Source organism: Sciurus carolinensis, chromosome 3 (assembly GCF_902686445.1).
Source record: "Sciurus carolinensis chromosome 3, mSciCar1.2, whole genome shotgun sequence".
In the NCBI taxonomy this organism is placed as follows: domain Eukaryota; kingdom Metazoa; phylum Chordata; class Mammalia; order Rodentia; family Sciuridae; genus Sciurus; species Sciurus carolinensis.
Genome location: NC_062215.1, coordinates 134,393,660 through 134,406,442, shown reverse-complemented (window position 1 = coordinate 134,406,442; position 12,783 = coordinate 134,393,660). Strand labels below are relative to the sequence as shown.

Here is a 12,783-nt window from a genome sequence, read left to right as displayed (position 1 = left end):
TGGCTGTTGACTTACCGTGCTGTATTTTTCTGTATGGTTATTAATTTTCAGTCTACTTGTTTTACCAACTGTTGAGGAAAGGGTATTGAAGTCTTCAAATTATAATTGTGCATTTGTCTATTTCTTCTTTCAGATCTGCTAGATTTTACTTCAAACTATTTTGCAACTCTGCTATTTGGAATATATTAGATTGGTTTTTTTATCGTTATAAAATGTGATTTTTTTCTCTCACAATTACTTCATCTGATTTTGAGATAGCCCCCACTTATTTTGATTGATGTTTTTGTATTGTATCTTTTTACAATCTTCTACTTTTAACCTAAGTATGTCGTATTTTAAGTGAGTTTCCTTTGAACTGCATATCATATTTATGGGCCATTTTTGTTTGTTTGTTCATTTGTTTGTTTTTGTTCAACATGCCACTTTTTTTGGTGCATTGAGACCATTGACATTTAATGTAGTTATTGACATGGCAAGGCTTAAATATGTCACTTTATTTTTATTTTTTTTATCATTGTTTGTTCTCATGGGTTTTCCTGTTTTCTTTTTTCTTATTTTTTAAAATTTTTGCCTTATTTGTGGTTACATGAACATTTTATAGAATTCTATTTTGATTTATCTCTAGGTTTTTCTTTTTTTTGAAAAAGAGGTTTATTTAGGAAGGTAGATAGATACATATGCAAGAGAGGGGCTGGTGTTGTGGCTCAGTGGTAGAACACTTGCCTAGCACGAGTGAGGCACTTGTGTGTGATGCACTGGGTTCAATCCCCAGCACCACATTAAAAAAAAATAAAAATAAATAAATAAGCATATTCAAGGGAGAATATGAGCAGTCTGGAGAGTGAGAAACAGCCCTGATTTGGGGAGGACCAATAATTATAGAAGGACAGTGTCAGAGGTTGGACTGGAGGTAGATTCAGGGTGGAGCTACGATTTTCTGCTAGTTTTCCTATGCTTGTGTATTTCCCTCATTTTAAAAGGGCATGGACCAAGGTTTGCAACTGTTTTCTGCATTTCAGTGATTTGATTCTGCATTTCAATAGCTTGAGAGTGTTTCCATTAAGATCTGTTTTTCTCTCTCTTTTTCCTAAATCCCTATCTCATTTCCCTGGCCCAGACTTTGATCCCTTAATCTTAGGTATTGGTGAGGGGTGAAGATCTGTCTTCTAGCAAGGGATCAAAAGTCTCATCCTGACTATTCTAAAGGAGGTAGACACTGGTCTCAGTTGCAGGGATGGGTTGCTATTCTTGTGTTGACATCCTTTTAACTTGGAATGGTTTGTAATCTGGAAGATACACACTTTATTAGATTAAAAAGACCTGGACTGAGGAATAGGAACAAAAGTATAGTTACCAGAGGTACTAACAGTAGAAACAGCCAAGTGAGGTTAGGTAAGTAAGTGTTAATAGTTTTATTTACCTGTACATATCTCAGGAACTGGATTTTTTTAATGCAGATCCATTAGATCAGAAAATTAATTTAGGGCAAACTTTTTTTAGCAGTCTCTTCTGGTTGTTATTATCAGACACACATGCATAAGACTTTTTTTTTTTCTATATCCTTTACTTACTTTGGTTAGGTTGGCACAAAGGTTTATCAAGTTACATTTAAAAGGATAAGACTTTTTTAATGTCCATTTTTGATTGTTCTTTAATTATACTTTCCTGTTGGGTGTTTATGATCAAGTTGGTAAAAAATTGACCTTGTTCATATCTACTATTAGGGATAACTGAGCTCCCTCAGGGATCACTTTTGGGAGCTAGTGTAAAGCCTCTTGTTCTTTTGATCTTTCTATACCAGTTGTGCCACCTGCCAGGGTAGGTCAGGGTCAGGTGTCCCTTAGAAGCATCAGGGACATTTCCCTTTCTAGTGACCTTTCTCTGTGCGGAATGTGCACTGGCTTGCTTCCTGTTCTTTAGGGTCCTCTTGAGCCCCCTGATTGGGAGGTCAAGTGATTTACCCAGAGTTGCAGGACACTTAGAGCAGTCCCTTTGTGCCTTGGGTCCTAGCTGACCCTAGATAGCAAGGGCCAAAATAATGGCTACCTTTTCCTTGACCCTTTTACTTCCTTATCTTTGGTTTCCAAGTTTTGGTTTTAAACACCCAGCAGGTCAGTTTTATCAGTAACTCCAATGTCTATAATTTTATAGTTATTGCTTCCACTTGACAGGGGTTAATATTAGTACTGGAAATCAGTCTTATATCCTATTCTGTCCTACATGTGATGAATTATCATCTCAAATTAACTTATGCTGTTCTGTTAGGTTTTATCTCTAGTGTTTTTGAGCAAGTCTCTTTGTATAGCATCTTTGGTGGTTGCTCCAGGTATAACAATATATATATATATATATATATATATATATATATATATATTTTCATAACTGATCAAAATCTATTATTGCCAATGTTTTACATTATAGTGACATATAAAAAACTTACCTGTTATATCCTTCCTCAACTTACAACATAATTATCTTAACTATTCCCTTTATATATACTGAGAACAGCATTAGACAGTATTACAATTTTTGTTTCATAACTCAATAAGAGAAAGTCTATTGAGTTTTCTTGTTTTTTTTTTTTTTTTTTTTTTTTTTACCATTCCATTTGTTTCTTTCTCTTGTTCTAGGTTCCCTTCTTTTATGATTTTTTTTTTTATATTTAGAGAATTTCCTTTAGCTGTTTTTTTAGGAAAAACCTGCTGGCACGAAATTCTCAGAGTTTTTATTCTTTTGAGAATCCCTTGATTTTTCTTTTTTCTGAATGCCGTTTTTCTGCCTGTAGAATTCTAGGTTGACAGGTCTTTTCTCTCAGCACTTGAATTGTGTTGTGACATTTCAGTTTCCATGATTTCTGATAAGAAAGTCATTGTGATTGGAAGTGTTTTCTTACAGGTAATATGTCCATTTCTCTGTCTACTTTCAAATATTTTCCTTTATCTTTGAATTTCAGAATATTGACTCTGAAGTGTCTTGGCATACTTGTTTTAAGGCATCCTTTTTGGCATTCACTTGGATTTTTAAAATTGTAGGTTTATGTGCTGATTTTGTTGGACAGATGTGGGAAATATTCTGTCATTATTTTTTAAATTCTTATCAGTCCTATCTTCATTTTTCTTTTCTTAGGTAACACCAATATTCTTGATGCTCTGTTCTTTTTTTCCAAGTTTATTTTTTTTCTGTTCTGATTTGTCTTGTTTTATCTTCAAGTTCACTGTTTCATTCCTCTGTCCTCTTCTTTTAGCTATTGAGCCCATTTTATTTCATTTTATCACCTTTTTAGTTATACAATTTCTATGTGATTCTTTGTTTATAGTTTTGCTTCTTCATTACATTTTTGTAGGAAATAGGGTCTTGCTGCATTGCCCTGGCTGACCCCAAATTCCTGGGCTTAGTGATGCTCCCACAATGACGGTACTAACTTAAATTCCTACCACCAGTCAACAGAGTTTCCCTTTCCACTACATCCTCACCAAGACCAATGGAACAGAATAGAGAGCCAACCAGAAATTAGTGATTAATTGATTTTTGATGAAGGTGCCATGATAGGAAAAGTTACTTCAATAAATGATGCTAGGAAAACTGGATATCCATTTATAAAAGAATAAAATTGGGCTCTTATACCATACATAAAAATCAACTCATTAGACACTTAAAGACTGAAAATGCAAAACTACTAGAAAGAAACAAGGGAAAAATTATATGATATTGACCTAGACAAGATTTTTTTAGTTTTGATCCCAAATGCGCAGGCAACAAGAGCAAAACTAGACAAATGGAATTACAATAAAAAAAAAAAAAAAACCCTCTATACCACAAAGGAAACAACAGAGTGAATAGTAGCCTATATGTTGGGAGAAAATATTTGTGAGCCATGTGTCTGATGAGGGATTAATATCCCTGAAGTTTGGGGGTGTCAGAAGCAGAACATTATGTTTTGAATGTATCCCCTGCAAAGTTCAGGTGCTGCCAGTGTGATAGCACTTATAGGTAGACCCTTTGAAAGGTGATTAGGACATGAGAGCCCCTCAGTGAGAATGGGATTTAAGACTTTTATGAAAGACACTTCACACGGCATTTGCTCCCTTGCCCTTCTGCCTTGTGCCATGTGAGGACATAGCAAAAAGCCCTCAGCAAGCAACCAAATCCACCAGTGCCTTGCTCTAGGACTTCTGTACATCAAGAATAGCAAGAAATAAATTTTTGTTCTTTATAAATTCCCTATGAGTTTTTTTTAGTCATAGTAGCATAAAACATTGTGAATTTGGAGAACTCATCCATAAGACTTTGTTCCATAAGACTTTGTTCCTCTAGAATCACTCTACCAAATTCTGTATCAATCGGGGTTTAACCAGAGAAGTGAAACCAACAGAACAAGAAGAATTTCCTTCTTAGACTACTGTAATTCTCCAGCTCTGAACTATAAAGTCTGCTTATCATCTGTCACAAATTACATTATCTGTGTAAAGAATTCTGTGCCCTTTTGCTAGGATCAAATCATCAGTCTGACTCTTCTTTCATAGTCCTTGAATTCTCTTGACTTGATAGTGCCCCTGGATCAAGGATACCCAGACCCACATGTAGGGAGAAGGATATCAGGTTTCTGCCACCAAAAAAAATCTGAGATTTTTATGTAAATAGGCCCATCCCATTCAGATCCCTGAATATTAATAACAAGGCATGATATAGTCATACTGTTGAAATAAGTATTTTTACACCAAGTGTTTATTTTATTTAAAGGTATGTTATCCAACAGGAATTTCTTAAAAGCCTCTAAAGAACAAAGATTTGTTGAAGATGATCCTCTCTGTCTATATACAGAAGTGACTGGAAATTTCTCTACATTGAGAAAGATTTAATGTACCAATAAAAAAAGAAAAAATAGATAAATTGAGAAAGAGAAAATAACTCCATCATATTTAGTAATGTAGGGGAGGAAGAGATTCTTGCTTTCCTGGTTTTAATATCATCAAAACCTTCCCTAATTCCTCGACAGTTTTTATAGAATAACTTTTTCTCATCATTGTTCTATAAATTGATATTAACTCTAGTCTTTATTTCATTAATTTTTCTAGATATTTATCCTTAAATTTTCTTATTGTTAATAAATCCTATCAATTACATGAAACTTGAGTAAAGCTTATTTCATATAATGGTGTAAGGAGACAAGTGAACCCTACAAAACACTAGTAGCTGGAGTAGGTAAAACTAAACATAGAAGCCTGCTTGAGGAAAGATTTCTCAATCTGGTGTCTAGGACAACTTACAGGGCTCACTTGGGGCGGCATCCCTACACTTGTTAATAATATAGAAGACTGGATATTTTGCTTATATGTTTTATATATATATATATATATATATATATATACACACACACATATATATACATAAATATGTGTGTACACACACAAATTTGCATATGTGCATATAATTCTTTGGGAATATTAGTTTATAACATTATCACATTCTTAAAAGCATCTGTGAGCCTAAAAATTATTACAACCAATAATTTAGAGAATACCATCTTGGCTAAGGCTAAGTTACAACTACAAATACTGTAAATTTCTAGGCATTAGATTATACAAACAGAAATGTGAGCTGTAGCAACAAATTATAGCATTAAGAGGAAACTTAAAAATAAAAAGTATGAAATCATGAACCACAATCAATAAAGTACATGGAGAGAGACAAGATGCAATGGTACTCAGGCAAGTGCTCACTCCTTTGGGAGACAAACAAGAGTTTTTCAATTTATATTTGGATTTCTTTCTTCCATTTTTCCTAAAATGTGAATATAACTTAAAATTAAGAGAAAACCAAAAAAAAAAATGTCTCATTAGGATGAAGGAGAATTTTGGATGTGAGAACATGTTTTTAAAACTACTAAAAAAAAAATGGAAAAGATTAGTGTAGGCGTGTTAAAGGAGTTGAACATTATCTGCCTAGTAATTTTTATGTTATCATGAGTGAAAAAAAATTAAACAGATGATGGATTGACTTGAGCTCCAATTTAGCCTTTAGTTATAGTTATGGGCAAAATTCACTCTCGAGTGGAGAAAGCGTAGATGCAGGCCACTGAGCTGCATGATTAGATCTTGATATAAGACAGTAGGCTGTCTTTTTGAAGCTGACTGAAAACGTCAAGATAATACTCTGCATTGATATTTTGTTTTCTTTTTATTTCCATTGGATAGTAAACCAATATTTCAGTTATTGTGAAGAAAGGTGTATTTTATTCTTTATTATTTGTAGATTTCCTTTCAAAAATTATAATTGTACATGTTTTCTTCAAATAACAGAATTTCAAGTTTCCTCCTTGCTCTTCCCAATTTTGAATTTATATTCAAAGAACTTGAATTTCATGTTAAAATATCATTTAGTGTACCTACTAATTATATACTAGGACTTGGAAAAACAGTTTCTACCTTTTATATTCTATTGTTTCTTTCTTTCTGTGTATTAGGCATCTAATACTATCTAAAATATCAGAATACATTTAAAAAGTAAAATAGTCAGAAAGACTAATATTTGAAGACATAAACTCATAGATACATATGTTCTCTTTTATTCTTTTTTTTTTAATTTTTATTTTTTTTATTTTTTTACATTTACATAGGGTAATGATGTTTATTTTATTTTTCCCCTCCCCCCACCCCTCCCACCCCTCTTTTCCCTCTACACAGTCCTTCTTTCCTTCATTCTTGCCGCTGTCCTTAGCCTAACTCTAAACCTAACCCTAAACCTAATGCTAGCCCCTCCCACCCCCCATTATATGTCCTCATCCGCTTATCAGCAAGATCATTCGACCTTTAGTTTTTGAGATTGGCTTATCTCACTTAGCATGATATTCTCCAATTTCGACCATTTGCCTACAAATGCCATAATTTTATCATTCTTCATTGCGGAGTAATATTCCATTGTATAAATATGCCACAGTTTCTTTATCCATTCATCAACTGAAGGGCATCTAGGTTGGTTCCACAATCTGGCTATGGTGAATTGAGCAGCAATGAACATTGATGTGGCTGTATCTCTGTAGTATGCTGATTTTAAGTCCTTTGGGTATAGGCCAAGGAGTGGGATAGCTGGGTCAAATGGTGTTTCCATTCCAAGCTTTCTGAGGAATCTCCACACTGCTTTCCAGAGTGGCTGCACTAATTTGCAACCCCACCAGCAATGTATGAGTGTTCCTTTTTCACCACATCCTCGCCAACACCTATTGTTGCTTGTATTCTTGATAATCGCCATTCTAATTGGGGTGAGATGAAATCTTAGGGTAGTTTTGATTTGCATTTCCCTTATTACTAGGGATGTTGAACATTTTTTCATATATCTGTTGATTACTTGTACATCTTCTTCTGTGAAGTGTCTGTTCATTTCCTTAGCCCATTTGTTGATTGGATTATTTGTATTCTTGGTGTAGAGTTTTTTGAGTTCTTTATAGATTCTGGAAATTAGCGCTCTATCTGAGGTATGTTTGGCAAAGATATTCTCCCACTCTGTAGGCTCTCTCTTCACATTTCTGATAGTTTCCTTTAGTATAAATAACATGCAAGAAAATCAACAAATTTTTATTAAACATTTAATGAGCTCCATCATATGCCCATCATTTCAGAAGTTTGTTGTTCTCCTTTCCATCCTGTCCTCTCACACCAACCACAGTTGTTCAGTGTTCTGAGTTTTAGCACCTTAGCTTACTTTTGCTAGTTTTAGAAATTCATGTAAATGCAATTATTTAGTCTATCTGAATTTAAAACAATGCTTTCCAGATTTATCAGTGTTGATGCATAAATGAGAACTTCACTTATTTTCATATCTTTTAAGTATTCCCTTATGTGAGTATATCTCTCTCTGATATTTGAAATCTGTTTTACTGAGGTACAGTTTATATAAATTAAGATAAGCAAATTTTAAGAATAGAATTTCATGAATTTTGACAAATTTTTACATCTTTGGGACCACCATCTTAATCAAGATAAAATTTATTTTATAATTATTGAAAGCTTCTCTCTATTCCTTGTCCTCAGTGCCCTGGTCCCACTGATCTGATTATAATCACCATAGCTTAGATTATCCTATTCTGGAACTACATATTAATTGATTCATAAAATATTTTTCATCTGGCTTCTTTTACTCAACAATGTTTTAGTTTTTAGGCAATTCATTCATGATTTTTAAAAAATTCTTTCCTGTTGTTGCAAGAATCAGTATTTATATCATTTATTACTGGGAAGACTTATAAGAATATACTAGAACTTTCATACTCATTATCCTGTCATGGGCCTTTGTGTGGTTTACTATTTTAAACAATCATGAATACAAGTGCTTTGAATAATATTTTGCAAGTCTTTTTCTGAACATATACATTCATTGCTTTTGGATATTGCTATGGTTTCAGTGTTTCTCCTCTTCAAAACTCATGTTGAAATACATCACTGCCATTGTACTAATATCAACAAAAGAAACTTTAAGAAGTGAATTGAGCTTCTCTAAACATTGATGTGGATGCATCATGGTAGTATGTTGATTTTAAGTCCTTTGGCTATAAACTGAGAATTCAGATAACGGGGTCAAATGGTGGTTCCATTCCAAGCTGTTTTAGGAATCTCCATACTGCTTTCCAAAGTGGTTGCACCAATCTGCACTCCCACCAGCAATGTATGAGTGTGCCTTTTTCCCCACATCCTCACCAAAATTTATTGTTTGTATTCTTGATAACTGCCATTCTGATTGGAGTGAGATGAAATCTTAGAGTAGTTTTGATTTACATTTCTTTAATTGCTAAAAATGTTGAACATTTTTTCATACATTTGTTGATCAATTATATTTCTTCTGTGAAGGATCTATTCAGTTCTTTAACCCATTTATTATTTATTTGCTGTTAAGTTTTTTGAGTTTTATATATCCTGGAGATTAATGCTCTACCTGAGGTGTACATGGTAAAAAATTTTCTCCCATTCTGTAGGTTTTCTCTTCACTTTATTGACTGCTTCCTTTGATAAGAAGCTTTTTAGTTTGAATCCATTCCATTTATTGATTCTTGATTTTACTTCTTGTGCTTTAGGTGTCTTGATAAGGAAGTCATCTCCTAAGCCAACATGGTAAATATTTGGGCCTACTTTTTCTTCTATTAGGCACAAGGTCTCTGGTTTAGTGCCTAAGTCTTTGATCCACTTAGAGCAACTCAATTCACAATAGCTAAACTATGGAACAACTTAGGTGTGCTTCAAAAGATGAGTGGATAAAAAAAATGTGGCACATATACATATATAATGGAATAGAACTCATCCTTAAAGGATGAAATTATGGAATTTGCCACTAAATGGATGGAGATGGAGAATATCATGCTAAGGAAAATAAACTAATCCCCAAAAAACAAAGGCCAAATGTTTTCTCTGATATGCAGATGCTAATTCACAATAAGGGGATGGGGGTGGCTAGGGAAGAATAGAGTTACTTTAGGTAGAGGGGAGTGAAAGCAAGAGGAGGGAGTATGTGGGTAGGAAGGATAGTAGAATGAGTCAGACATTATTACCCCATGTACATATATAACTATATGACCAGTGTGATTCTACATCATGTATAACCAGAAGAATGAGAAATTATAATCCATTATTATATAGGATGTATCAAAGTGCATTCTACTATCATGTATAGCTAATTAAAACAAATAAAAAATTAAAAGATTTTTATGTAATTAAAAAGCCACAGTAAAGGAAAGTTAAATCACAAAAAAATAAATAAATAAAGAAGAAGTGACTAGCCCATGAAGGCTTTACATTCATGGGTAGGGTTAACGCTCTTATGAAAGCGAAGAATTGACTCCTGTTTGCCTCTTTGCCTTTTCTCCTTCTGCCATGTGATGATATAATAAGAAGGCTCTCACTAGAGATACTACTATCTCACTTAGGATATAGTTATAGTAACCTCACATCATTGCCCGTGCTAGGTTGACCTAGTCTATCTTATCTCAACTGTTTTGAGGTTATGGAGTGGTATCTCACTATTTTTTTAAATTTCCTTGATAACTAAGGATAATTAATGAACACATATATACTGTCACTTATTCTCCTAAGTGATTTGCATGTGTTTCATCCCAAAAACTCTATAAAGTAGGTACTGAAAGATCTCCTGAACAGTTACCTCACTTTAAAAATCCTCCATAAGATTGGGCTATGCCACAACTCTTTTTATACTCTCTTTGCAAAAAAAAAAAAAAAAAAAAAGAAAACCTTATACCTTTTTCAAGACAAAGCACCATATTTATTGTAATAGTAATGTATTTTTCACCATTGAACATATGGACAATTTTATTAGATTCCCACTTGGTCATTGACAATGTTTTGGAGTGCTGTGCCTATAACTTCATTTACTCACAATGCCTGTGGATTTATTATGCAATTTTGCATAGCATGATTATTTATAAGAGCACATATGTCTGATTATAGTAGATATTACCATATATTTCAATTTCTTCTTCTTCTAAAATATTTCTTTCATTCTTTTTGCTTTTAGCAATTTTACTATGGTGGCCTAGGTTTGGTTTGGCTTATGGTTTCCTGTTTGGTGTTTCTATTGTTTATTAACAGACAGACTGAAGACAGTATTTTAAAAATCCTTCTGATAAACACTTCAAGTGCCCCATGACTTCCTCTCTCCTCTTATCACCACTTCAATTGCACTTTACATGGCACTTTTCCATCATATACTGTTTCTTATTTCTTTTTCTGTATTTCTCTTTTTTGTCTCTGTGCTTTATTTAGTATACTTACTTGGTGACCTGCATACTTGTTCAATAATTCTTTCTTTAACTTTATCTACCTTATTTTTAAATCATAAACTTTTTTCTTAATTTTAATACTTACTTAATTCTGGAGTTTACTATTAATCTATGGCAATTAATCCTCTAACTACCTTCCCACGTGCAAATATGGACAGTGTTAACACAAAGTATGTTCATGCACACCCTTGTGCACTTTAAAAAAAGGTTTTGGTACTAGGGATTAAACCAAGGGGTGCTTTGCCACTGAGCTATATCCCCAGTCTTTATTATTATTATTATTATTATTATTATCATTATATTATCATTATTATTATTTTGAGACAGGGTTTCACTAAGTTGCTTAGAGTCTTGCTGAGTTGTTGAGGCTGGCCTTGAACTTGTGAAACTTCTACCTCAGCCTCCTGAGTCATTGGGATTACAGGTATACACTCCCATGCTGAATGATCTAAGTGTATTTTAAATGTGGATGTAGAAAAATTTTATTTTAGCTAGATTTTTAAAATTTTATTATTTTTTAAATTTTTTCTAATTAGTTGTACAGTGACACAACCACATCAATGTTTATAACAACTCAACTCACAATGGCTAAACTATGGAACCAACCTAGGTGCCCTTCAACAGATAAATGGATAAAGAAAATGTGGTGTGTATATGATGGAATATTACTCAGCTTTAAAGAAGCATGAAATCACGGCATTTGCCGGTAAATGGATGGAGTTGGAGAATATCATGCCAAGTGAAATAAGCAAAACCCCCAAAACCAAAGACCGAATGTTTTCTCTGATATGAGGATGCTAATTCACAATAAGCATGGGTGGGAGATGCCAGGAGGTGCTGGGATAGAGTTACTTCACTTTATGTTAGATTTTTAAAAAATAAATTTTATTGTGTATATTAAGATTTACAGGCAGTGAAGACTGGAATGAGATGAGCTTACAGCCCCAGCCTGTCTTTTGTGGACCTACACAATGATCCGAGAGCCAGACTGGATTAGGAAACCTCGAGACTAGGGGTCCAGAGACTGGCTGCCGGTTCCCAGACACTTGGGGGAGAGAAGGCTGAAACGATGCATCAGATTTATAGCTGCAGCGATGAAAATATAGAAGTTTTCACCACCGTGATTCCTTCCAAGGTGTCCAGTCCAGCCAGGAGAAGAGTCAAAAGCTCTCAACACCTCTTGACCAAGAATGTGGTGATCGAGATGGACCTCTACACGTCCCGGCCCCTGGAGCTGCTGCCGCACCATAGCGACCTTCGGGACGCAGGCGAAGACCACAGGTTCCGGCGTCTACAGAACGCTCGGCCTCCCGGGGCGCATCCCGCCAAAACCCACTCCAGACCTGTGGGGATTTCTGAACCCAAAGCATCAAATCTGTGTGGGAATCGAGCATATGGAAAATCACTGATTCCTCCAGTGGCCCGGATCTCAGTGAAATCTCCAGCTGCAGCAGAGGTGGTAGCCACAGGCTCAGAGAATGGAACTGTTCTAGGAAGAGGATCCAGACATCTCAAGAAGATGACGGAAGAGTATCCAGCTCTCCCCCAGGGTGCGGAGGCTTCCCTGCCACTGACAGGCAGTGCTTCCTGCGGTGTCCCTGGCATCCTCCGAAAAATGTGGACCAGGCACAAGAAGTCTGAATATGTGGGAGCCACCAACAGCGCCTTCGAGGCCGACTAAAGGTGACCCTTCCCAGTGCCTTGCACTGGCTGAGGTTCACAGGATAAGGGAAGAAAACTTGAGGATTGGGACTGAGCCACACTCACCTGTACTAGTAGCTGGTCCGAACATCATTCTCCCTCACTAACTGATCACCCTGGCTTTGGGCATGGAAAAGGAACGGTCCCTTGAAGGAAAAATAAAACTGTTGGTCTGAAAGTTACTTTGGGAGGTCATAAAGTTTATTTCCCTATCCTTAGGCATAACTATACCAAAAGCAAACGTTGCCAGCCCATTTTAAAGAACTACAAGGGAGAACAAAGGCAATTCCTCTGTTTTCCTT

At 35.0% G+C, this 12,783-nt stretch overlaps 1 protein-coding gene across 1 annotated transcript; it reads left to right on the top strand.

The window, feature by feature from the left end:
- The first annotated feature begins 11,776 nt into the window (after nt 1–11,776).
- LOC124978973 (vexin-like) lies at nt 11,777–12,461 on the top strand. The gene has a single exon (XM_047542968.1). The coding sequence runs from the start codon at nt 11,850–11,852 to the stop codon at nt 12,459–12,461; it is 612 nt and encodes a 203-aa protein (XP_047398924.1). The 5' UTR covers nt 11,777–11,849.
- The last annotated feature ends 322 nt before the right edge of the window (nt 12,462–12,783 follow it).